At 42.2% G+C, this 27,320-nt stretch overlaps 1 protein-coding gene across 1 annotated transcript in view; it reads right to left on the bottom strand.

The window, feature by feature from the left end:
• Positions 1-27,320, bottom strand: part of PGGT1B (protein geranylgeranyltransferase type I subunit beta) — a 91,313-nt gene that overhangs the window by 21,315 nt on the left and 42,678 nt on the right. The window contains exons 5-6 of the mRNA XM_077462255.1: positions 22,805-22,937; positions 417-462 (exon numbers count right to left, since the gene is read on the bottom strand). Coding sequence (XP_077318381.1) covers positions 417-462; positions 22,805-22,937 — 179 coding nt within the window. The remainder of the gene's footprint in view (positions 1-416; positions 463-22,804; positions 22,938-27,320) is intronic.

The following is a 27,320-nucleotide window of genomic DNA, read 5'->3' as shown; positions in this document are numbered from 1 at the left end:
CGGGCAAATATCTCCTAAACCATATAGGTTTAGGAGATATTGCTTGGACCTACAGGTAAGCCTTAATCTAGGCTTACCTATAGGTCCAAGTTGTTTGGAAGGGTTTACTTCCCTTTTAACAGAGCTGTAATGAGCAAAGACTACTACACAAAGCTCCAAAAAAAACCCTTGCCTGTACCAAGATGGCTGCCCCCATACAGAGAGAAAATGCAAAACAAGGTATTGTAAGCCAGTAATGGGCAAAGATCAGCTCCATGGAGACCACAGGCAATAAAAATTCTGGCATCAGAGTTTAAAAAAAAAAAAAAGTTTAAAAAGGTCTCCATGGCAGTTCCAAATGAACAGGCCACATGAGACAGAAAGCGCAACATGAGATCACAAATAAAACATGGAATAAATCAGTACAGACATCTTACCATGAGCTTCCAGACCAGCTCCTTGACCCAGTGCATTTTCATATGACTGGAAAAAAAACAAAAAAAAAAAAAAAACACTTTTAGCAAAAGGTCAAAATGATTTTAGCTCCAGGTTGGACTAGGGACTATGAGAATTGTAGTGCGCACAGAGCAGTGCACATGGCCACAACATGTACTGTTCAATCCAATCAAACAAGAGGGAAGTGATGGGGGAAAGGGGGTCTTGGGGGCTCACAGAGGCTGTTACAAGGTAGCAGAAAAACACAAACAATTGAATGAAAAAATAGATTACAGATCAATAGATAGACAGAGAGATCCATTAAGTAGTGGATGTGTATGGATTATATTTGAAGAATAAGGATATTGTTCCATGTCATTATAATGCATTATTCTGTAACTATGTACTAACATTCCATTTGCATTTTCCTAAAGCACACCCGTTGTGCTGTTACAGAATGCAAAGTGCCCCCAAATTTGCATAGCACGAAACCTCTGGTTCCACAAAATACCTTTTACCATGTCTGACTACTACCCCAATCTGCCACGTCAACCCTGAAGGTAATATGCAAATACTGACTTTTCTGAAACCCAGTGTTTGCATACAGCTTGGCACAGCTCAAAGTGCAGGGCTCAACAATAGGCTGCTCAGGCACAGAGCACGTCATTGTGCTATGGATAAAAGGCTGTGTGTGGTTTCCATAACCACTAGTTCAGGTTGTTACATTAGTGGATTGAAGTCTTGAAAAGCACATTGAAGCTGCTATGCAGACAAGGGTCTCGTTGCTTTAAATGACCCCATGGAAAGTATGCTTTAAAACACAAGATCCTGATACTCAAAGAACACATTTGCAGAAGTATAATAAAAATTTATTTATACTAAAAATGGTGCCACTGGTAAAATCCTAAAAGAAATTTAATACTTACCGGAGCCCCAGCAATGTCCACAAGTGTCTCAGCCATCTGACTGGCTGAAACACAGCAGTCATCGGCTCACGCTGCTGTCAAAGTCAGTGAATCAGGAAAGAGAGGGACTTAGTCTGAATGGACACAGGGAGTTGTGTGGGTGTCCCCATAGCAAGCTGCTTGCTGTGGGGGAACTGAACAGGAGGGAGGGATACAGGGACAGGGATCACAGAAGAAGGACCCCAGAAGAGGGGGACTCGGGCTGCTCTGTGCAAATCCACTGCACAGAGCAGGTAAATAACATGTTTGTTATTTTTATAGAAAGAAAATAACAAGACTTTACAATCACTTAAAAAGGAACAGGCTGGTGTGTCTAATAAATTCATTTTTAAATACCTTTTAATGCTCCATGCTGTGCAAGCCCAACTTGGGTTGCTGGGGGTAGACCTGTCTACTCCCCTTTGGAACATCTCATGGCAGACCCCAATATTGTCAAATTGGTGACTACCTTTTATAATGCATTGCAATTTGCAGGTTCACACCCCTTTGCTTCCTCCTACTGGAAATGGCATGCTTATCTTCCTGTCTTTACAGATGAGGATTGGGAGGTGGTTACAGAAACCTTCTTACAGGATGTTATCAGTAAGGCTGACAAGTTTATACGTTTCAAATTTATTAACCAACTTCATTATATGCCTGCTAAGCTGAATCACATGGGGTTGATGGAACAAGCCTGCTGTCCTTGATGTGAGGAAGTTTCTGCTAATGTTTTGGTCTTGTCAAAGATGAATCTATTTTTGGGCTGAATTGTTTGATATGCCAACAACTCATCTTAGTCTACAAGCTGAGAACACTCTGGAGGTTTGCTTTCTTGGTGTACTAGATTACCATGCTCCATTTAAAGTGTTTGTTAACCCCAAAAAAATAAAAAATTATTCAGATTTTGGTCCCTTAAAGCAGATTACACAGCACAGCAGATGTGCTGTGAAATCTGCCCCCTCTAAACTGTAAAAAACAAAAAAACAAAACAAAAAAAAAACCCTTGAAGATTGCACTTCTGTATGCCCTCCCAAAATAGACCACGATAAGGAGGGCTGCTCCACCCTGATCACCGTGGTCTAATTGCAGCCCTCCGTCATACAATGTCCCCTCCTTCCTCCCTGTCATCTGCCTCTGTGTCTGTCTCCAGCCTGCAATAGAGGCTGGCATAGCACACTGTCATTAGTTTTACAAAACGAGTGTTGTAAATACCCAATTTGAGCTGTCTTCAGGCCAGTCACGGGACTCGCGGCCACTTTCCATCTCCGATGGATGGCTTCGGCGGAGGAGACGAGCAGCCACATGATCTCCCCGGCTGACGTCAGAGGGAGATCACGGCCCCTCCCTCAGAAGCCATCCATCAGAGCTGGAAAGCAGCAGTGAGTAATGCCACAGGCCTGAAGACAGCCCTAATTAGGTATTTACACTGCTCGTTTTGTAAAACTACTGACACAGTATGCTATGCCAGCCTCTAATAGATGGACTGCCATAGTTTTATATATATATGGGTTAACAAACCCTTTAAATTTCAAATTGTATTATGGTTCGTTTGATATTTTTCTATGCAAAAAAAAAAAACACTTTTGCTGTATTGGAAGGATCCAGCTCCGCCCATACTGCCAAACATTTATCAACTGATAAACCAGGAATTGCCTTTGTATAAACTCATATACAAGGGAGGTACTTGTTCTAAGAAAAAAATAAAAATGTACAGTATAGCAACCTTGGGTAGATATTTTGGCTTCTCAAATGGCAGCTCTGACTTATTCTTTTTTGTTTATTGGCTAATTCGGATTGCCCATGTTTACTGTACAGCCGATTCCAATAATTCCTGCTAACGGGTATGATACTTTCTGGATAGTTTAATTTGTACTATTCTGCTGCTTATTGTTGTTGGGCTATGTGTAGCTGACTTTACTGCCATCAAACTGGTTTAGATGGCAATTGTTTTGTATTATAATAAAATGGTACTCCCACACAATCACTTTAAATGTAGTATAACAAACTGCTGTAGGCATCTGTTAGCAAATCTGTGGCTAATGGGGTGTAATATCTGTAATATACTGGTGCATGTTAGGGCCCTTTCACACATTTTGATCTCTTTTTGTTTTGTTTTTTTAACTGAAAAACTGACCAAAAACTATTAGGCCCCTTTTACACGGACGATCCGTTCAGGGGGTCTATGGAGCGTCGGATGTCAGCGGTGACATGTCCGCCGACATCCGACCCGAAAAAGTGTGACGGAGGAAAAAGCTATTTTTCCATCCGTCATCGGATCAGGTGACGACAGACACTGCGGTCCGTCACCCGATCTCCCATAGGGGAGAGCAGCGCTGTGACAGGTCCGTCCCTGCGCAGTGTGCAGAGACAGACCTGTCATCTTCCTGCTCAGCGGAGATCGCTCCGGCGATCCCCTCTGAGCAAGCGGATATCCACGGGGCAGATCAGGACTGATCCGCCCCGTGTGAAAGGACCCTTATGCATTTTTGCAACAGAGCAGTGTTAAAGCAGCCTAAATCACAACGGACCAGTGTGAAGAATTCCATAGGATTTAAAAAGGTATGCATTTTTCGTCTTTTTTTTAACGGAAAAAGTGTGAAAGGATTGAAGTTTACAAATACATCTGCTCCTGTTCTTGGGACAGTTCACAAGTGCTGTAATAACCAGAGATAAGCAATGCTTGACCCAGATTTAAAGTGGTTGTAAACCCTCCCCCACAACTTTGTCCCATGTAAATTAGCATAAAAACCCTAATGAACACTGCTTGTAGATATCGCCTTACTTGCTTAGTATTGTTGTAATCCTTTTTGTTCTTTAGAATGAAGTCACTGAGCATGCCCAGATCTCCCCTGATTTACGACACACTCTCTATGTCTTAGCTATCTGTTATCAGGACTTCCTACAGCACAACACTTAACTCCCAGGAGTCTTCAGACTCATTCAGAACTTCCTCCTACACACCACGTGACTATGTGACATGACATACAATAAACAGTAAACCTGGTCATTACTGCAATCTTATCAGCTGAAGCTGATAAGACCAACAAAGGGAAACATTAGACATCTGCACAAGTAAATACTATGAAATAAAACAAGTCAGCTATGAACAGGGAAGCAGGGTTGCCATAGAAACATTGGATTGAGAAGGAGGCTTGGTTAACAGTACAGGAAGTGCTCAATGTAAGGGCCAAAATACACTCCACTGTGGACTCAGAAAACAATACTTAAGATGGCGGTGCCCAACCCCTGGAAACAAGTTTTTTAAAGTTTCTTTAAACGGTAGGTAATATGTCATTTGGGTTGGATTACAGTGGCTATAGTCTGATAATTACTTATTATAATGGACTAAATGAAGAGAAGCATCAGAGAGGGAGAGTTTACTTCCTCTTTAAGTGTTGGTTGATCCTTGTGTCATCTGTCTTTGCCTTTTTGCCATGCTTGAACTAGCACAGCTGTAGACACATGCATTTAAGTGTGATCAGTGATCCATATTTCTTTTCTAGAGTAGCTGATTACTTTTGGAAAATATGTTTCTGGTAATCTGCTCTCTAATGTCATGGCACACCTATTTTTTTGTAATTTTTTTTAAAAGGCGTTTTAATTTTTTTCTGTAACATACAAAACAATTTTGGATACAGTGATGGTGCGGTTTATCAAGTGCCAATATTGAGATTTAGTGCTCATGCACAAGGACGTTTTAAAAAACTGGCTGCAAAGCTAGCTCTGACACCTGGAAAAATCGGCGTTAAAAACACGATTTTTACAGCGTTTTGCATTGGCGTTTTTGTGCGTTAGAAAGAAAGAAACACATCTCTTGGCTATAGCACTCCCAAATTTCCCACAATGCCATAGAAAACAAAGAAAATATGTTACGCGTTTATGCGCGATTCACGTTTTTCCAGCTCTAGCTCCGCGCCACGGAACGCACTGGTCCTGGGTTTTTTTTTACAGCTTAAAAACGCCTATGCCATTTGCAGCTCAAAAACTCCTAGGTGGGCATGAAGCCATAGACTAACATGGATAGCCGTTTTTAAGCTGCAAAAAAAGCGGCTGTAAAAACGTCCGTGTGCATGAGGCCTTATATATATATGTAAAATGGTGAAGTTTAAACATAGAATGTGTTCTTCTGAAGAGAGAAAAAAAATCTTGTGACAGGTGTAAATAAAACAAAAAATAAATAAATGTATAAGTCAGGGGTGTGGCTTGCGGCGCATGGAGTAGGACGCACTGAAAGCTCTCTCCACCAAGACTCCAGACACTCATCCTGTTATCCCCTCTCATCCGCATCGCATCCACAGCTGCAGCTGCAGCCCAGCCCTGTACTCAGCGTCCCCTGGGCTATTGATTGATACACGACTGATTTAGACATGTCTAAAAGGGGTAAAGACCTCCTGACTGACCCGGACCATGTGGCCCAAGATGGCAGCCATTCGTCACGGTCAGTAAAGGAAGCTGCTCAGAAGCCATTTGCTAAATCATACCTAATGATAACACTGCAAATTTGACTAAAGAATTGATACAGACTACTTTAATCCCTTCTGCAGAGACTGAACCACCGTGGATAGAGGACACAGCAGAAGTCTTATGGGACGATGAGTACACATACTGTCTTGCAATCTGACAATGATCCTAATGCTCATGAGACTTAGGACCCAGAATCTACTCTCACAGAGATTTTTACTGCCGTCTCTTCCTGTAATACTAATCTCACATACCTAACTACTGAAATTTAAGGTGTGAAGCTGGAAGTTGCATTGATCCGGCAGGATATGCAAACCTGAGAGACCGCAAGACAGCATTGGAGGGTCACATGAGCAACACTGAAGATGATGTGGCGCCGCTGCAGCATGAGGTGTGCCAACTAACTTCTAGCTACACAGCTCACCTGGAAGATCTGGAAAATAGGCTCCAGAGGAATAACGTGAGGGCTGTGGGTATCCCAGAGAGCCGAGGGTAAAAACCTGTTGCCTTTATAGAACATTGGCGCAAATAAACTTTTGGCAAAGACGCATTTTCCTCTCGGTTTACAGTTGACCGTGCCCACGGGGTGTCGGCTAGGCCTCCTTGCCCAGGAGAACCCCCTTGTCCATTCTTGTTCAAATTCCCGAACTTTAAAGATTTTAACGCTGCCCTGCACCTAGCTAGAACCAGGGGGGAGGCAATCAAGATGGCTAATGCCCGTATTTCTTTCTATCCTGACTTTTCAAAACTGCAACGTGAAACGTACAAAGTTCAGAGGTGAAAAAAGAGGCTCAGGCGCTTTGATGTCACCTATGCCTTGTTGTACCCTGCTGGGCTGCGGGTGGAAACCGCTGCCGATACCCACTTTTTTGCCAAACCTATCAGGTGCAGTTTCCCTCCATCCACTCATCCTACTCCAGGAGGAGTCAGTATTTTGATTTCTAATGATATATATCGTTGAATCTGGTCCGCTCTCATATTGATGAGCAAGGCAAATTTATTTTCCTATTATGTAAACTGGCTGGTATGCTATGCATTATAGCAAATGTCTATGTCCCTCCCCCATTCTCTTCTGAGAGTCTGAGCTATTTAGCTAAGTTTATAGCCCCTTATGCTAATGTACCCATGTGTGTTTTGGGTGACTTTATTAACCTTTTAGATAAAACATAGTGGATAGTTGGTCACCACACAGTGGACATCCTGCTGATTCTAGAGGTCACACTCCATTTGCTAGGCTGATTATGGAGCTAGGCCTGGGGGATGTGTGGAGAACCAGGTACCCTGACAAGAAATGTTACTCATGTTACTCCTCCATGCATAGAGCACTATCCTACATTGATAAATGCTTATGTAATGCACAGGCTATGAGTAGAGTTTCTATGATTATGTCCCACGTAGTATCTCTAACCACTCCATTCTTAGAGCACTGATCTCTGGCCTGCGTACTACTGGGGAGAGACTCTGGAAGCCAAATCCCTTTTGGTTTTAATTACCCCCCCCCCCTCCATTAACCCTATACCAAAAGTGATTGTTGACTTTCTGCACTGTAATAAGGGTTCAGCAGCAATAGGAGTTGTCTGGGATGCTCTCAAAGCGCATCTTAGGGGTCTTCTTATCCGGCAAATCTCCTCTATCAAAAGTAGCACTAAAGAATGGGAGTTCACAGTGTTGGAATCGGTCACGAAAGCTGAGGAACATGAACAAAATCTGAACGAAGCTGGCTGGTAGCCCAGAATATATACCAAAAAGTTGTGTTCACTGCGGCAGAGAAAGCGTTTTTTCTTGCAGCAGCGATATTTTGAAGAGGAGAGAATGGGTCACTTGCTGGCTATGCTCTCTTCCAACAGGACAAGTCGCATATAGACGCCATTCGAGATTCCACAAGGGAACTTTTTCAAGATATGGCGCACATACCATCTATATTTTGTGAATTCTTTAAGAATGTATATTCATCCAAAGTTGCTCCTACGGAGGAGGAGTTAGTGCAATTCTTGGACCAATGCCCTCTTCCTACCCTATCCCTCAAGGCTCTTAGTACGCTAAATGGCCCTATAACAATAGAGGAACTGGCTGAAGCTGTGATGGTTATGGCCAATAGTAAATCCCTGGGCATTGATTGTCTCCCTGTGAAGTTATACAAGAGATATAGTGAACCTCTTCTTCCCTTTCTTTTGGATATTTTTAATGCAACTCTCAAAAGTAGATGTCTCCAGCATTCAAGGAATGAAGCAGTCATAGTAGTGATCCCAAAACCGGGGAAAGGATGTGCCGATACCTGGTTCTTATAGACCCATTTCTCGTCTCAATACCAATGTCAAGCTGCTGGCTTGGGTACTAGCAACCAAACTTGCTAGTATAGTGTCTGGCTTGGTCCATTAAGACTAGTCAGGCTTTATACCTGCTAGATCCTTGGCCTTAAATATTCGCAGGCTGTTCCTGAATATCCAGCTTCCAGTGGATAATCCAGGTAACAGAGTGGTATTCTCCCTCGACAATGCTAAGGCTTTTGATAACGTTGAGTCGAGATACCGTTGGGCAGTTGGGAAGTCCTTTATCTCCTGGGTACAGCTGTTCTATGCAGCTCCTAAAGTGAGGGTTTGAATTAATGGAGCTCTCAAACACTTTTTCACTGTTCAAAGGAACCAGGCAGGAATTCTTCCTGTCTTTGTAATTCTAGGGTGCGCAAGCAGATTCTTGCCGGACCACCCTTCCAGATTAATTCTCTAAAGATGACATCAAACTTTTGGAACCACTTTTTGTACACCCACACTGGAGAATTATGTAATGCATACAAAAGCTGTATCATTTTAATCAAGTTACAGCATCCTAGACTACTGATAATGGGAGACGTTTCCATATTTAAATTTTTCCAAAAGTGGAGCGATATTATTTAGGACATATTGTTTGGGGTCTCTTGTAATATTAATTCCCAAATATTTCATTTTGTCCACTATCTGAAACTGAGCAACCTCTTCGGGCAAGGGACCTTCCAGGGAGTCTACTGGTAACAGTGCAGATTTTTCCCAGTTTATTGTAAAACCAGAGTATCCCCTAGAAATAACAGAAGGTCATCCGCATGTAGTGCCACTTTTTCTTCCACTACTCCCCTGCTAAATCCTCTTACCCCCAAGGAGGACCTGAGAGTCACTGCCAGAGGTTTGATTGCGAATGCAAAGAGCGGGGATGGGGGGGGGGGGTTGTGTTTGGAGCGGGGTGGCAGACAGGGGTGCCCTGTCCTTCCTCTTTAGCAATCAAAATGTGTCTGAATATTCACTCTCACTTTTGCTTCAGCACTTTATATAGCAACTTTAACCAATTAATAAACCCTCTCTCCAGCCACCCTTTCCCAGTCCTTGGTCCATTTATTTTTTTTTGACACTTGCTGTAGCATTATACCCCAAAGAAAGGTCTTCAAAGTGTCCCATCTTACCCCCACAGGGGTGGTTCCTCTATTCAAGTCTACAAACTCTCTTAATGCTGTCAGCACCTCATCTGGGTTGCCCCTTAATTCCATCCAAAAGGAACTTATTTTCCACTCCCCGATGCAGTAATTCTCCCTTGCCTCTATTGACATTGTCATCGGGATTGATCCGAAAGGCCTCTTGGCATGTATCTTACATTTTTTATCACCTGTAATGGGTCCTCATTCCCCAATACCAGATGGAAAGAGTGGAGTGTGTCCTGAAAAAACACGAGTACTGCCCGATTTCGCATTCTCCATATATCCATTAGTCTGGCCTCTACCAGAAACAGGGACAGTCGGTCAACTATAGCACCCGTCTGCATTCCCAAAGGGAACCAATCTACCTTCCGGTCCATGACCATTTTAAAGTCTCCCATAACAATAACCGGCACACCCGGTTTATCCAGAACAAACTCCACTAATTTGTACAAAAGTAAAGAATTAAAAAGAATTAAAAAGGAGGCGCGATATACAAATTGGCCAGCACATTCTATTTTCTATTTCTAGGTTCTATTCTCTATTGTACAATATACAGTGCCTTGAGAAAGTATTCAGCCCCCTAGAACTTTTCAACCTTTTGCCACATTTCAGGCTTCAAACATGAAGATAAAATTTTAATTTTTTGTGAAGAATCACCAACAAGTCGGACACAGTTGTGAAGTGGAACGAAATCTATTGGATATTTTAAACTTTTTTTATCAAATAAAAAACTGAAAAGTGGTGTGTGCAAAAATTATTCGGCCCCTTTACTTTCAGTGCAGCAAACTCACTTCAGAAGTTCAGCGAGGATCTCTGAATGATCCAATGTTGTCCTAAATGACTGATGGTGATAAATAGAATCCACCTGTGTGCAATCAAGTCTCTGTATAAATGCACCTGCTCTGTGATAGTCTCAGGGTTCTGTTGAAAGCGCAGAGAGCATCATGAAGACCAAGGAACACACCAGGCAGGTCCGTAATACTGTTGTGGAGAAGTTTAAAGCTGGATTTGGATAAAAAAAGATTTCCCAAGCTTTAAACATCCCAAGGAGCACTGTGCAAGCGATCATTTTGAAATGGAAGGAGTATCAGACCACTGCAAATCTACCAAGACCTGGCCGTCCCTCTAAACTTTCAGCTCAGACAAGGGGAAGACTGATCAGAGATGCAGCCAAGAGGCCCATGATCACTCTGGATGAACTGCAGAGAACTACAGCTGAGGTGGGAGAGTCTGTCCATAGGACAACAATCAGTCGTACACTGCACAAATCTGGCCTTTATGGAAGAGTGGCAAGAAGAAAGCCATTTCTCAAAGATATCCATAAAAAGTCTCGTCTAAAGTTTGCCACAAGCCACCTGGGAGACACACCAAACATGTGGAAGAAGGTGCTCTGGTCAGATGAAACCAAAATCAAACTATTTGCCCACAATGCAAAACGATATGTTTGGCATAAAAGCAACACAGCTCATCACCCTCAACACACCATCCCCACTGTCAAACATGGTGGTGGCAGCATCATGGTTTAAGCCTGCTTTTCTTCAGCAGGGACAGGGAAGATGGTTAAAATTGAGGGGAAGATGGATGCAGCCAAATACAGGACCATTCTGGATGAAAACCTGTTGGAGACTGCAAAAGACCTGAAACTGGGACGGAGATTTATCTTCCAACAAGACAATGATGCCAAACATACAGCAAAATCTACAAAGGAATGGTTCACAAATAAACGTATCCAAGTGTTAGAATGGCCAAGTCAAAGTCCAGACCTGAATCCAATCGAGAATCTGTGCAAAGAGCTGAAAACTGCTGTTCACAAATGCTCTCCATGCAACCTCACTGAGCTCGAGCTGTTTTGCAAGGAAGAATGGGCAAGAATTTTAGTCTCTCGATTTGCAAAACTGACAGAGACATACCCCAAGCAACTTGCAGCTGTAATCACAGCAAAAGGTGGCTCTACAAAGTATTAACGCAAGGGGGCCGAATAATTTTGCATGCCCCACTTTTCATTTTTTTTATTAGTTAAAAAAGTTTCAAAAATCCAATACATTTCGTTCCACTTCACAATTGTGTCCCACTTGTTGGTGATTCTTCACAAAAAATTTAAATTTTATCTTTATGTTTGAAGCCTGAAATGGGGCAAAAGGTTGAAAAGTTCAAGGGGGCTGAATACTTTCGCAAGGCACTGTAGAAAGATGTAACACCCCAGTTCATCAGTCCTGATCTGCCTATAGGTGAACATCACCCCAGTAGTATAATCAGAATACTCACCCTCTAGAATAGGTGGTGTGGACTGAATGATATTGGGTTTGAAAATCCCTCCAACCCAGCTGTGGGATAGAGACATTGGTGAGATGCGTCTCCTGGAGGGAGAGCATTCCCACCCCTTACAGGTTTTTTTTGTGGGGTCTCCCAACACCCGGACATTCAGAACATATAGTTAACTTTTTTGCCTGCATAAAATTAACCATTTAGTGTTCAACAAATGCATACAATTCAAAAATTCCCAATCCCAATTGTGCGATTTGCATATACTTTGTGTAATCTTTAGGTAACCAATCCCCATTCGTCTCATTATATTTCTACTATGATAGTTTTGTGTCACAAAACTATTTCCTATTTAAAGTGAGTTTATTCTTCATACGTCCCCACATACACCTGTCATACCTTTCACATCATCTGTGTCTAATTCCCACTCCCCTCCCCACCCCATTGAGTCCTCAGAGTTTCAAAGAAGAAAAAAGAAGGGAAAAAAAAAAAAAAAAAAAAGAGTTCTCTCAAATCCCTTTGAGAAAGGGAGCCGCATACACATTACTTCCCCCAACCTAAATGCAATGCAGGCGTTATACTTCTATCTTTCCGGTTCCTCTAATTTTGCCTTATGGGATGCCAATCACCCCTTCAGGGAAATCAAAAAACAAAGTCTTCCCCAAGGCGGTCACCCTCAGTCTCGCTGGATATAACAGGGCATAGGATAATTTCAGTTGTTGTAGTTTACATTTCATTTCCAGAAACATATTGTTTTTGCAGTTCTGGTGAGAAATCTGGTAGATGGATACCCTTCCACCTTCATAGAAAAATATTACCCATTTTCCTGGCCTTCTGTAGTATGGTTACTCTGTCCTTATAAAAGAGCATTTTTACCAGGAGGGATCTTGGGCGACCCCCCTGGTGTAGGAGGTCTAGAGGGCACCCTATGAGCTCTCTCCATTGCAAAAAAAGGGTGAAAAGGTGTCCTTTCCAAATAGATCCTGAAACCATTTTTCAAGAAATACCACAGCTTCGGGGCCCTCACTGTGCTTAGGAAGCACCACGATCCTTAAAATTTTTTCCTTTGCATCCCGTTTTCCGTCTATTTTAATCTCATAGTCAGCCATTTGTTCTCTTAGCCCTTGTACACAAGGTCAGACATTCCGACGGAAAATGTCCGATCGGACCGTGTTGTCGGATAATCCGACAGTGTGCGGGCTCCATCTGACTTTTTCCCGTCGGAATGTCCGACCAACAAAGTTTGAGAGCTGGATATAAAAAAATTTCTGACATTATCATCCGATCGTTTGTAGAGAATTCCGATTGGACAAACTGCCACGCATGCTCAGATCAAATTACGAGACCAAAGCTATTGGCTACTAGCCTGAACGTAGTCCCCATCGTAACGAGCGAACGTCATTACGTTCCGAACGATCGGATTTTCTGACAACTTTGTCCGACCGTGTGTATGCAATGCCTGTTTCGGACAAAATCAGTCAGAAAAAAAAAATCAGACGGATTTTGTGGTCGGAATGTCCCACCGTGTGTACAAGGGCTTACAGTTCTTATCTCCTACTTAAGGGAATTCAGGTCATCCTCCACTAGACTTACTCTCCCTTCAAGCGCGGTAGTCCTTTCTTGTGCTTTTTGTAGGTCGTACCTAACAAAGGATAGCTCTTGCCTGATGGTTTTTAGCTGGTCAGACAATTCACCCAAATAGATTTATTACAGGAATTGCCTGAAGGACTTTTAGTGTTGGTTCTCCCTCTGCAGTCGAGGGTTCTGGGGCATCTTGGGTGTTCTGGATATCACCTGCAGTTTTCAGTCCTGCGTGATTTACTTATGGCGCTGCTATGGCTTGCCTTTTGCTTTTCCTCGTAGCTGCAGCCCCGGGATGCACCTTAGATTGTGCTTGCAGGCTCCGTTGCCCTCCTTTTGTGGGGGTCTGACCCGGGGTATGGACAAACTTTTCTAATTTGGCAGCCGCCTAGTTCCCTTTCACACTTTGTTGTGAGTGGGTACTGGAGCTGGCACTGTCCTGTTGCGCTGGGTCTTCCCCTCTTCCTCATCATAAATGTGTTTTATAGTAACTCAGCATGAATCTCCACCTTGGGGCAGGGTGATGCTTACTCCAGGGAGAGAAAGGGGAGGTAAGACAATGAGGCCGGAGAAGTAGCGCCACCAAAGTCCAAAGGGGACCTCTTTAAATTTTCCCTTTCCCTCAGCTGCAGAAAACTGGGCATCCAAAATACAGGGTGCAAAGTACTAAATGTCCACCGTGTGTCACTAGAGACAAAGCCTAGTCTCCTCCAATAGCTGTATTGCAAATGCTCGACTCACTTGGTTTCAGCATTGAAGTTTCTCTCCTCCACGGTCGGCATCCCAGCAGTACAATCTCTCCCCTTGTGTCAGGCCATCCACACACAGAGACATCAAAAGGACGGCAGCAGACGACACTGCAAACACACCAGCAGCTTTCCTCTCCAGTCCCTGATCCCTTTGTAGAGAACCAGGCTCCCCTAATGGGGCGGCACAGCGAGGCAGCAAAACAGCAGAGCAGCTGGATCCAGGGCAAGCCGTGCCCATGCTACTGCATTGGCTCCAGCTTGCAGGATTTCTTCTGAAGCTGCGGCAGAGCTAGATCACACACACCCGCACTTTAGAACATCTGGTCAAGTCCCCCTACAAAGCCTCTCACTAACTTTCTCTTCTGATAAAAAAAAAAAAAAAATATTACAAGTTCATATAAAGACAGTAGTAGTCTGATGTGATATGTTCAACTGGGTGATCTAGCCTTTCCCCATTCCAAACAGTGAATTAGGAGACTGGTGTCTTTTCTTTCAATTGCTGCAACACCTCAGCTCTCTCAAGCCTCTCACCTTACTACAGCATTGAGTGGATGGCTCTCTTTGGGGGTCCATGTATTTCCACCTGCCTCTAGGGGTCCTTCTATGGTTAGCCTGGCTTGTGGAACTCTGGGGTGGATCCTGCCTCTTCTATGGTGGTCCCGCCCGATATCCTCCGTGGTGGTGGTGTGTAAGAAAGAAATCCCAGATAGTGCAATATTTTTTTTTCAAGTTTTATTATTAAAATCGGCTAGTTTTACTCACTTTTTACAATGTTATTACAAACAAACATACTCCACGACCGGCCAGTTTGTACTCCTGCGTCAATTCCAATATGCTTGTCACTCAATCCTTCCCTATTTTACTCTATATATCATTATTGGCACTTGACAGCGCAGCACCATCACTGTATCAGAAATTGCTTTGTATGTTAGAAAAAACGCTTTAAAATAAATAAATAAATGTGTGCCATGACACTAGAGAGCAAATTACCAGAAGCATATGTTCCAAAATAAGCAGCTACTCTGGAAAATAAATGCGGATCACTGATCACACTTAAATGCATGTGTGTCTACAGCTGTGCTAGTTCAAGCATGGCAAAAAGGCAGATGTAACAATGATCAACTAATGCAGGCCATACACGGTCGAATTTCGAACGAATTTTCTTTTCAAAATCAGAAAATCCTTTTTTTTTTGTGATCCGATGATGCCACCATTGATTTTCGAAATTCGGCCGACCAAGCCTTCAATTTCACCTCATGTTGCTACAGAAAAGAATTTTCTTGGCTGGGAATCTTCTTTTCTCTCCGTAAATTTTTGTTTATCTCCGTACATTTTATTTTCTTATTACGTTTCTCGCACGATTCTCCCATCATTGATTAGAAAATCGTTCGTTTTTCTAAAAATTTCCAACATGTCCGATTCCTCAAATTTTATTTCTGCACGAAAATCGGCTGTTGCTGCAGCCCACTAATGGTGCAAAATTCATACGAAAATTCTTAGATATGATTTTCGAAAGAAAATTCTTTCGAAATTCGAACCGTGTATGGCCGTCATAACACTTTAAGCTGGGTCAATCACTGCTTATCTCTGGCTATTACAGCACTTGTGAACTCTCCCAAAAACAGGTGCAGACATATTTGTAAACTTCAATCCTTTCACACTTTTTTCATAAAAAATAAAGAAAGAACGCAGAAGAAAAATGCATCCATTTAAATCCTATGGAACTCTTCACACTGGTCAATTGCATTTTAAGCTGCTTTCACACTGCTCTGTTGCAAAAATGCACAATCATTTTTTTTTTTTTTTTTTTTTTAAACTGAAAAACAGACCAAAAACTGATCAAAAATGTGTGAAAGGGCCCTAATATGCACCAAACACACAAAAATGCAGTAAGCAGGACTTTTAAAAATGCAACTGAAACGCAACTGAACAGTGTGAAGACTTACATAGGATTTAACGGGATGCTTTTTTTTCTTCTGATTTTTATTTTTAACTGAAAAACTGATCAAAAGCTGATCAGTGTTATACATCTTACCCTAAATATGGGACTAACATGTAACAGGTTATGAAAAACGGAGCTGAGTAGGTAGAGACCCGCACAGCCACGTCTTTTTTTTTTTATTAATTGTGGCAGCAGACACGGGGAGAAGATCCCCAGAATGCTGTCACAGTGAGGATGGGAGGGGAGGATGTCATGGGCATTCGGTGCATTCATAAAATGTTATACACCTTACCCTAAATATGGGACTAACATGCAACATGTTATGAAACGTGAACTTAACCTTTAAGAAACCATCAGGTTCCCCTTCCACCGGGCTACATACAATGCTAAACAAAACAATACTCATTGTTCTGTGGAAGTATTTCCATACAGTACAGAGTGGCTTGCAAATGACTTCTTTACAGTATCTTGCAAAACACAGAACCATGTAACAAAAATGTAATCTATGAAAATACTAAACAACCACACTCTAGCCTCTGTATACATGAAATGAAACAATGCAACACTGCAAGCATTTAAAAGACGTATAAATTTCAACCATTCATTTCGAAAATACAATGCAAAATACAAAGAACCAGCAACATACGCAAAAAGGGGAACAATCTATTTGCATACTTGAGTTTAATAAGCAGAACCTCAATACAATACTAATGGTATTAAAAATATTTGTTTATCACATGACTATGGATTACTGACTTTCGAAATCGTAGTCTGTAAAAGTTACACATAATTTATAACTCACCTATAACAACAGTTGCTTCCTGGTGTTTGCAGGTTGTTTTTTTTTTTAAATGTTTTTACAATCCTAATGATATAAAATCCATTTAAATATGACTACATACCAATGTGCCTACAATCCAATGCCAGAGGGTGGTTGCAAAAGCAAATAAAATCTTGAAAAATTATAAAATATGAGGAGAAAACCATGTGAAGCAAATATTGCATTACCCTGTATAGATTCCATACAAGTGCACGTGTTATATTAACACATAAAGCTATGTTTTAGGGCAACGAATCAGTAATTATAAAAAGGATGGAAAAAAAAAAACATTTAAAAAAATGACACTTGTTTAGTTTGGGAGGGGGAAGGATGCTTTAGCAGTATTCTAGCAAATAGGATTTTTGACACAATAAAATGAGTTTCTTGGAGTGCTGAAGTGGACACAAGATCTTTGTTTTTTACCATGAGAGAGGGCAAAACAGCAACAATGCCAAATGGCCCACATCAAGAAGGGCTTAACAAATCAAGACAAGCAGCCTGTAGCACCTTATGCCCAAAGTGGCATCAGAAGAAGTCTCAGTATCCAAGCATCCACCTTGTAGAACTTAAATATGCAAACAGAAATAGCAGTCTTGCAAATCTGAGAAAGATACCCATTCATGAAAAGCTCCTGAAACACTAACAGATATGGTAGAGTGCGCTTTAACAAGGAAGGGAGAAACCCCATCCTTGAGTCTATAAGCTTGAATGATGACTTGTCTAATTCATGTTGTAGCGAAAAGAAAAGTGGGGAGCACCTGGAACTCTGGAAAAAACAAAGAGGAAATCTGATAGGATAAAAGATATATACTCTAAACAGCGCACACCACATCAAGACAGTGAAGAGAAACATCCATTGGATGTTCGGAGCAGGAGGTAGGAAGTGAGGAACAATTTTCTGTTTAGGGTGGAATGAAGAGACCACCTTAGGGAGGAAAGAGGCTTTAGGCTTCAGACGAACGGTGTCCTTGTGAAACCCTAGAAAAGGCTCCTTAGAGACCCATCACACAGATATGATGGCAAAAAAAAAAAAAAAAAAGCAACCTTGCTATTAAGGAAATACCACTAATAGGTTCAAAAAGTGTCTTTAAAAAGCTGAAAGAACCAGGTTAAGATCTCACAGAGACACAGGGAGATATGTGCACATTAACTAAGGGTCAGCAGTCTCTGAAAATTAATGGCCAAGGTGGAGATTTGCCCCTCGATGGAATTTAAAGCCAGATGCTGATCTAGACCAGATTGGAGGAACATAATGCACCCCAGAGAGAAATTCCTTGGATGAAATTTCCTCATCTCGCCCCAAGCAAAATGTGGCTTCCATGTTCAATAGTAGGCTTTCTAAGCAGCTGACTTCCTAATCCTTAAGTGGGTAGGGTTGACCAAAATTTGACAGGCACCATCCCTTAGGACTTGGGCTTCATAAGCCATTGTTGTTCCATAAAAAGCAATGACCAAGAGACATGACGGTGTAGTAGCCCTTGCTGCAGTAGTTCCCGATGATTCAAGAGGGCCCACTGAGAGTCCTTCATATGTCCGTTAGAGTACCTTGTTCTCCTAAGCCAATTAGGTGTGTTGAGAATCACTAAAATACTAAAATCTTCTTCATCTCAATTTTGCAGAGAAGAAAAGGAAAAGAGTGATTCCATAGGGTCACTGGAGGGTCCACTAAGAACTAAAGCTTTTTTTTTTCCCCCCAGCAAATTCAGGAACCCAAAAAAGTAGATCACACCCAAACAAACTTTTCCCCAAAAAGTGTGACATTTACCAACATTTACCAAGATATCCTTACTCCAACCTAAACTTCCAACTTTTTCCAAGCTAAACTAAATGAACAAAAACAAACAAACACAAACTTATATACTCCCCTCCATGCTGCAGCCCTCGTCTACTTTAAGACCAAGAACCAAGTGATCATGTGACTGCAGATAGCTCTGCTCCAAGACTGTCAGTCAACGCTCTGTGATCCACAAGAGAAATACAGCCAAAAAAGCTTTGACCGTACTTCTCATTTAATGTTCAATATTAAAATGGTTCTAAAGACTCAAGGTTTTTTCTACCTTAATGCATTCGAAAGAGGGACTATTGAAGTTTAGAAAATATGAGCACCTTTTTGCACCTTATATATCCAGTTAGGGTCCAGAGCAATTTTTTTTTACTTTTTCGCATACATGTAAAAATCTTAATTTTTGGCAATAAAATTACATCAACCCCCAGAACATTATATATTTTCTGAAAGCAGAGGCCCTATAGAATAAAAAGGTGATCGTTGCAAACTTTTGTTTCACATATTTGCGCAACTGTTTATTAAAATGCACATTTTCTGGAGAAACTATAATAAAATAAATTTTAGTGCAAAACCACACCATATAATACTCATTTTTGGTTAAAACATAAAAGATGAATTTGCAACAAGTAAATAGATACCAAAACATTACATGTCTTAAAATTGTGTGCGCCCGCAATATCGTCAAAAATGATGGTGCCACAAAAATCCCCATAGGTGATGCTTTAACCCCTTCTCGACCAGCCGCTGTTGTACTGCAGCAGGTTGTCTCCCCTGGGCGAACCGACATAACTGTACGCCGGTCCGCCTTTTGACCACTAGGAGGCGCATGCACCCACAGCGCCGAAGCCGATGCGCGTACCCAGCAGACGCAATGACAGCCGGGCACCCTCGATCGCGCCACACAGACAGAACAGAGATCTGTCAATGTAAACAGACAGATCTCCGTGCTGTCAGGGGTGAGAAGAGCAATCTGTTGTTCATACTTAGTATGAACAACGATCGCTCCCCTCACCCAGTCAGTCCCCTTCCCCAACAGTTAGAATCACTCCCTAGGGAACACAGTTAACCCCCTTCCCTGCCAGTGACATTTACACAGTAATCCGTGCATTTTTATAGCACTGATTGCTGTATAAATGCCAGTGGTCCCAATGGTGTCAAAAGTGTCCCATCTGTCTGCCATAATGTCCCAGTCCCCATAAAAATTGCTGATCACCGCCATTACTAGTAAAAAAATATATATATATAATCACTTTAATAAAGTCATATGTGATAGCATTGGGCAGGCGACAGGTAATCTTTATGAAAACATAAGAGGTCTAATAAACCCCAGTGTCTCCCCTTCCCACCATCTAAGCAAGCACAGATCAGCTTGGTTAGAAGTGTCCCCCGGCTGTGCTGGCCAGGAAAGGGTGCATCTGAAACCCACACTCCCGACTTTACTGTTTGCAAGTAAGATCAAGGCATGGATTTACCTAGGTTTCACTGCAATCTCCCTGCACCAGCTGGCAAATGTGTGCTTGGGCTCCGGTTAGTGCAGAACAGCCTGTGAACCACAGAAGGAGAGAGCCGCCGGCGGGAGGGGGAGGCACCGTGCTGCCGGCTGTGTGAATGTGATGTGGCAGTGGTCGCTGGCTGAACAAAACTCACACAGGCTGATGGCTGAAGCTTGTGATTAAGGCCTCATACACACTGGACATTATAACGTTCTCAAACTGCCAGTAGCTTTGCAGTGAGTTTTTCAACGTTTCTGCAATAGCGTTTTTCAGCGCAAACGTTTTTTTATTTTTTTCTTCCAATGTATGAAAAACAATACAAAAATGCTTGTGAGTCGAGTTTTTGAGCATTTATCTGCGTTTTTTTGACGTTATAGCACATTTACAGCTGAAAAACCTCTCAGAACCCACTAGTTTGGGTTTTTGTTTTTTGTTTTTTTTTACAGCCAAAAACAGTTGATAACAGCCTATGTGTGCATGGACACAGGATAACATGCTGGAGAGTTTATTGACTGTAGCAAAAAAAAACATCTGAAGCCAAAAACAGCTGCTGTAAAAACATCCAGTGTGCATGAGGCCTAAGGTTTCCTTTTTTTGGACATACATATCACGTCCAAAGAGCTCAATTTAGGATGAGTTCATCATATGTTTAATACACTTTTATCGCGTCTCTTATGTGATTAACTTATACCTAGCACAAGGATAGCGCACTTTATATTGATTGGTTGGAGCTCGTTATATATCCTACTCGGTTTGGTGATTTAGATGCTGCTGTCCGTTCGATCCAATTCAGTTTTTATTTTACTTAGTTTTTTTTGTCACTAAGGTTTACAGTTTTTTTTTTTGCAAGTGCACAAATATTACCTTGGGTTTACCAAGTTATTATAAGGCTAATAACAATGTTGAAATGATCCCAATAAATTCCAGTGTTATAATGCAAAACACTGAATCCTCAAAGCACTGTGTAAAGCATCACACATACGGATCCCAGCCACCTCTTCTTGCTTGAATGGCAAGATGGCAAATGGAAGGTGGACTAATTTGTTGCTGGATGTCCATGTCTGCCTTAACCACTTCCCCCAAACCGCTGTAGCTGTACGTTGGTAGGAGGAGGTGAATGCAGCTGCAGGCTATACCCGGTACCGTTTTTTTTTTTTTTTTTTAGAGCGGGCGGTCGGCTATATGGTTATGGCTGATCCGGCTTGGCAGACGGTCGTCCGTTATCTCAGGCAGCGGGAGGGGCCACCGCACTTTCTGGGCCTTTCTTACCCCACCAAGAGATCCGAGCTACCATCCAGCATGTCAGTTGACTAGGCGGTGACCCGAACAAAGCCAAAATCCCAGAAGCGGAGTCATGACTTCACTTCTGGTTTATGTAGCTGCAAATGGTGCAGATTTTTTAAAAATTACAGTATTCACAAACGCATATTTCGGCGATCTGAATACTTTTAAGTGCAAAAAGGAGGAATTTTGGGTCTTTTAGACCCCCAATCCCTCCATAAAGAGTACCCGTCACCACCTATTACTGTCACAAGGAAGGTTTATATATCTTGTGACAGCAATAAAAGTGATCTGATTTATTTTTATTTTTTTAAAAGGGATCGTGTTAAAAAAATAAACAAATATATATTTTTTAAAAGCACAGCAAAGAAAACGCATACGTAAGTTGCGCCCGCAACTGTAAACAGTGTTCAAAGCACACGTGAGGTATTGCCGCAATCGTCAGTGTGAGCAATAATTCTAGCAAAAAACCCCCTCTGTAACTTTAACCTGGTAACTGTTAAAAATGTTTTAAACCGTCGCCCATGGAGATTTTTAAGAACCATCGTTTGTCGCCATTCCACGAGTGTGTGCAATTTTCAACCGTAGCAGGTTTGGTATCTATTTACTCGGCGCAACATCCTCATTCACAATATACAAATCAGGTTAATTTTACCATTTAGTTTTTTATTTTTTGATGTCAGTGAAGTGCATTTTTCCAAACGTTTGAAAGTGTGTGTGTGTGTGTGTGTATATATATATATATATATATATTTATTTTGGGGGGGCTCTAATATTTGTGCGCTGTTTGTAATTCGCTTTAGCCACCCTAATGATTTACTCATGCCAAAATTTTTAGACAAAGTCACAGGGGTAAAAGGATGAAAGAATGAGCAGCAAAGAGAAAACTGTAAGGACAATGCCATGTGAGAATTTGCTTTGATTACAGATTTTGCCTCTTCCTTTAGTTTTTCCTTTTGCATGTTTTCTCTTCCTTCCAACTTCTAAAGAGTTTTGCCAAAGTCACTCACTATTTAACATATCATTCATAAAAAAATAAAATAAAACAAACAATACCGTATTTTTCGTACCATAAGACGCACTATTTCCCCCCCAAAAATATGGGGGAAAATGCCTCTGCATCTTTTGGTCTAAATGTACATCAGGCCCCCCCCCCCCCCCCCCGCCAGCGCTGCCCCTTGCCACCACGTTAGTGTGGGCGATCTCCCGGCTTGTCGAGATAGAAGACAGAGCAGCCTGAGCGATGGCAAAAGTAAGGCTGCAATAACGGCACAGGCCAGGCTGCATTTTATCGGCAATGGTCAGGCTGCATTTTATCGGCAATGGTAAATATTTTGGTACACCATTTGGTTCGGAATATTTTTTTTTATTGAGTCTTATGGTCAGGTGCATCTTATGGAGTGAAAAATACGGTAATAGAGTGCATCACTGTAGGTAAATAAAAAGAAAACCATAGACAACACCACCTGACAGCTGCAATCTCACCATGCACCTTACTTTATACAAAGCCACTCTTACGGTTTATCTTAGGTTTTAAAATGATGAATATAAAACAGCTATGCTGTATGCTAAAAAAAAAAAAAAAAAAAAAAAACACACATACACACACCCCAAATAAATGGTACATACCATGCTTCTTCTAATGTACTCAATTGATTTCTCCATATCCATTCCTGACCAGTCATTAAGTATGTAGCAAATGCAGGAAGCACAGTACACAAACCTCATGTCATTCTCACTGCCCTCCGGTACTGCACAGAAACTGTTGCGGGGGAAAAAATTTTTACATTTTTACACAGCAAGATGACAATGGTGTAAGCCATCTGAAGTGAAGAAAGTTACATGAAAAGTACAGTAACCTAACCTTACAATCAGATTGTACAGCAAGTTTAGCTGCATGAGATTTCTAGTATGTAAGCTGAATGATGAAAAAATTATGTTCAGTGGGAAAATATTACTGAAAATGTGTAATAATCTCTGTGTGTGGAGAATGAAGGATGAACACATTCTCTCCATTGTTCAGCCTCATGGGTGTAGAATGTGTATGTCAGGTGAAGAAAAGCTCTTATAGCTTAGTACCTTCCTGTCTATACTGCTACAGCAGCTACAGGTACAGTACACAGGATTACAAAATATCATATGTTAAGAGATGTCCTAAAATTAGACCCTGGGGGAGCGCATAGATTATAATATTCAAGTGTTAATAGTCTTGCAGAACCGATCCTCCCCTGCAGCAGAGACCAAATACTAGGCGGGGTAGGCTGGACTCACATCTATGCACTGTAGTAACAAACGTCACTGCAGCCCTGCAATCTACCACCCTAACCTCCCTGGATTTCTATGGGTATATGTTCATTAGGTCTAAGAGGATTTGAACAGGCTATATTTGTTAACCCCCCACTCTAGCACTCTCAACTCTGACACTCTAGTCTGAAGGCAATATCACGCCATCATCAGGAGGCTGGAGTGCAACCTCAGTTGGAAGCAGTAGTGCTAAACCAATCCCACATATCAAGGAATGAAGTGTTACTTATTTCTGTACCCTTGGACATAATGAGCAGGTAACCCTGGCAATGCAGGAGGTCCTAATGTAAAAAAGCATTTCTTTAATTGCACATCACGGGACACAGAGCCATAGTAATTACTATGTGGGTTATAGTCCACCTTCAGGTGCTGGACACTGGCACACCCTAAACAGGAGGTTGCCTCCCTATACAACCCTTCCCATACTGGGAGCATCTCAGTTTTTTTCGCCAGTGTCTAAGGTGTTGGTCATGAGTGACTATGTGCTGTGCTGAGCTCCACTGGAGCAATCCTTGCTGGGGCTAGCTATGCAGCCGGATCCATTCAAAGTGTCTTTTAGGCCAAATTGAATGGTGCCTGGGCCTCATATCCAAAGAAACAAGGTTTTGCTTGTAAAAACACCACTTTTTTTTATAGAGCTGGACCCCGGGATCCAGTAATTTTGGTATTAAGGCCATAAGGTTTTACTGGCGGAGTCCTATTACAGGTCCAGGATTGTGGGTTCCCAGAGGGTCCCCAGTTCCTGAAGGTATGTTAATGGAACCCACTGTGAAGGGTGAAGAATAGGTCTGTTGGTTTTACCACAGAAAACCCTGCGGCGGGAAAGGTAAGTGGAGTTTTCTTATGAAATGTCTCCTTTAATGTAAATATTGTCAAGCTTAAGTGTCACCACTGGGGGCTGTATGGAGCACACACCTTCTCATGCTTTGCTCAGAGATCACGTTGTGTCACAGAAGTAGCACTTTTTTTCCCTCCGTCTAGCAGGCAGAGCTCCGGTACGTTTGGGGGATTTTGCTTCCTCCAGACACCCCCACCTGGGCTGAACTCTTCCCTTCTTCATGAGGCTGAGTATAAGGGAGAACTGAAAACGTTCAGCAATGCCGTTTTTTTCACCGCCCCTACTCAGCGCCGGCTTCTAGGTCTCCTCCACGTCATTCCTCCCTCAGCAGATCCCGTCAGATCAGAGGCCCGTGCTTGCGTGGGAAAACTTTTTTTCAAAGAGAAGGGGGGGGGGGTCGATGCAAGGTGGGGGCGGAACTTAGCATGGCATTGGCGTCCTCCAATGCGGGAGTGTGTTTTAAAAAAAAAAAAAAAAAAAACTCCATTTGTGCTGCCTGCAAAATTGGCAGCGAGACATGAGATCAAAGAGGAGCATGAAAGAGGTTTTGGCATTTCCTATTTGACACATTTACTATTTGCATCAGGCTGTGCATTAATAGCAGCAGCTATTGCTCAAGCAGTGGATGTGATTTCTTCTGGTAGTACCTCTGCTTTGTGCATCGGGCTAAGGTCAGAAGGTGGGGTTTAAACAACCCCCCCCCCCCCCCAAAAAATAAATAAAAAGAGCTAACGGCCATCTCCTGCAAGCTCTGGAAAGCCTACTCATCTCTACAAATGGCATCCTCCCCTGAGAGAGGGTGGCTGGTCAGAGTGAGCATCAGGGCCATGAAATATTTGCAACCGGTTTCAACACTGCAGCCCCTGTTTATGTTACTATAAAGATCTTTTTCCTCAGCCATGATTAAAAATAAATAAATAAAAGAAGTTTAGCAACTTTAATAGCATCCCAGTATGGGTCAAAATGCGACAGGTTCGCTTCCATTGCCCGGGACCCTTAAACTGAGGAACTAGGGGCGGGAGAAGACGAATTCTGTCAGGGGACCGTGGTGAAGCTGATGACTCCTCTTCTGTGGTGTCAAATGAGGGAGAATCAGCTGTTTCAATCTTAAGATTGATGGTGCAATTTTTTACTGAAAGGTTCGCTCTACATTTATGTACCCTTAACTGAGTGTTTGGGTTCGCTAAAGCTTCAGCAAGCTGTGCATGCCATTCCTGTCCACTCATTGCTGGAAAATCTTTTTTGTATCTGAGAGGATCACCCACAGCTGTTCAAGGTTATCCTGCTCAGCAGGCCCAGGATCTGCCAGCTTTATGTTTGCAATAGTTGCTATGAGAGATTCTATCCTTCAGGCCTTGCGTCCTTCACTAAGCACTATGCAGAAGCTCCTGGCTAGTCTTCCTTTTTCATGTGAAACAGCTATTTGGAGATGTTTTGGATAATACAGCCAAATAAATTCTTGTGGAAAAAGTACCCCTTTTGCCATTTAAGAAAAGTAGTAAATGTATTTTCCTTTTTAAAGCTCCTTCTGTGCCAGGGTCATCAGCTTCCAGGCAGTCACAGCGGCTTCCGCCGTCAGGTTCAAAAGGTTATCATCAGGGTTAACCCCAGGGACAAAAGAGGTCTTGGGGGAGGAAACCTACAAGATACTGAAGCCTCCTTATGAGGAGGTGCCCCCGCTCGCTCAATAGGGGGAATTCTTCAGCAGTTCTCAAGGATCTGGCAGGAAGTGTGTCAAGACGAATGGGGCGACTTCCTCAATAGCTCCAAGGTACAAACTGGAGTTCCAAGAGTTCCTGTCTCCTCATTTTCTCAGATCAAATGTCCCTAAGGATAGAGAGAAAAATAACTCTCTCTCTCTCTCTCTCTCTCTCAAGCATTGGACTATCTTTTGTAAAAAGTGATCATGGTGGCCTCCATGTAAGAACAGAGGTTGGGGTTTGGTTAAATCCAAATGGACATTCTGGACCTCAAAAATCTAAATTCAATTCCTGAATATAACCACTTTTTTTATCGCATGGAGTCAATCCAATCAGTTATCTCCATCCTACAAGGAGCAGAACTTCTGGCATCAATCGACGTCAAAGATGCATACCTCCATATGCCCATTTCCTAGCTCACTAGTAATATCTACCTTTCAAGGTGGAAAAATCTTAAATTTTCAGTGTGTAGCTCGGTTTCCGGTCTAGCTACTGCAGCCTGAGTGTTTACTACGGTTCTGGCCCCTCTTCTAGCCAGATTAAGGGCCCAAGGTATAATGATTATGATTTACCTGGACGATCTGTTCTTGATAGTCTAGTCACTTATACCAAACTATGCTCACCACATTCAACTACCTGGAATATCTAGGTCAGTTTCTCAGCCTAGGAGAAATCTTCTTTAAAACCATGAAAAGGGCTAAGATACTTGGGTCTGATCATAGGTACACCCAGAAAAGGGTATTCTTGCCCCAGGCAAAGATCAGCCATAAAAAGGAACAGACTGAGATGGTCAAAGCAAGATGAATTCTTCTATTCAACTTTGCATGAGATTGTTGGGAAAGATGTTGGCTTCATTCAAGGCCGTTCCTTATGCTCAGTTTCATTTGAGACTGCTGCAAAACATTATCCTATTGGCTTGGAACAAAGGATTCAAGCATTAGCTTCTCAGCGTGACTGATTACAAAGCCTACAGCCACGCCACCCTGAAAGCGCCCTATCTCGTCTGATCTTAGAGGCCAAGCAGGGTCGGGCCTGGTTAGCACCCAGATGGAACACCTGGAAATACCAGCTACTGTAGGCTGGATACGCCGGAGCAACAGTTTAAGGTTAATATCCAAAAATCTGCAAAGAGGAAAATCCTTCCTTCATTTACCATAAAAGTGGCCCAGATCAGAAATTACCTTTTCCATTATCATTCTAGAAATTCAGGCAAGGCAATTGGTTCTGAGGGCTTGAACGTTCAGTTTACAGTATTGTCCTGCCAGGAATCAATCCGACTATGCCACAGCAATGGCCTATATTA

The sequence above is a fragment of the Lithobates pipiens genome, unplaced genomic scaffold (genome assembly GCF_037356315.1).
Source record: "Lithobates pipiens isolate NorthernLeopardFrog02 unplaced genomic scaffold, aLitPip1_a1.2 Scaffold_3, whole genome shotgun sequence".
In the NCBI taxonomy this organism is placed as follows: domain Eukaryota; kingdom Metazoa; phylum Chordata; class Amphibia; order Anura; family Ranidae; genus Lithobates; species Lithobates pipiens.
This window is presented reverse-complemented; position numbering and strand designations above follow the sequence as displayed.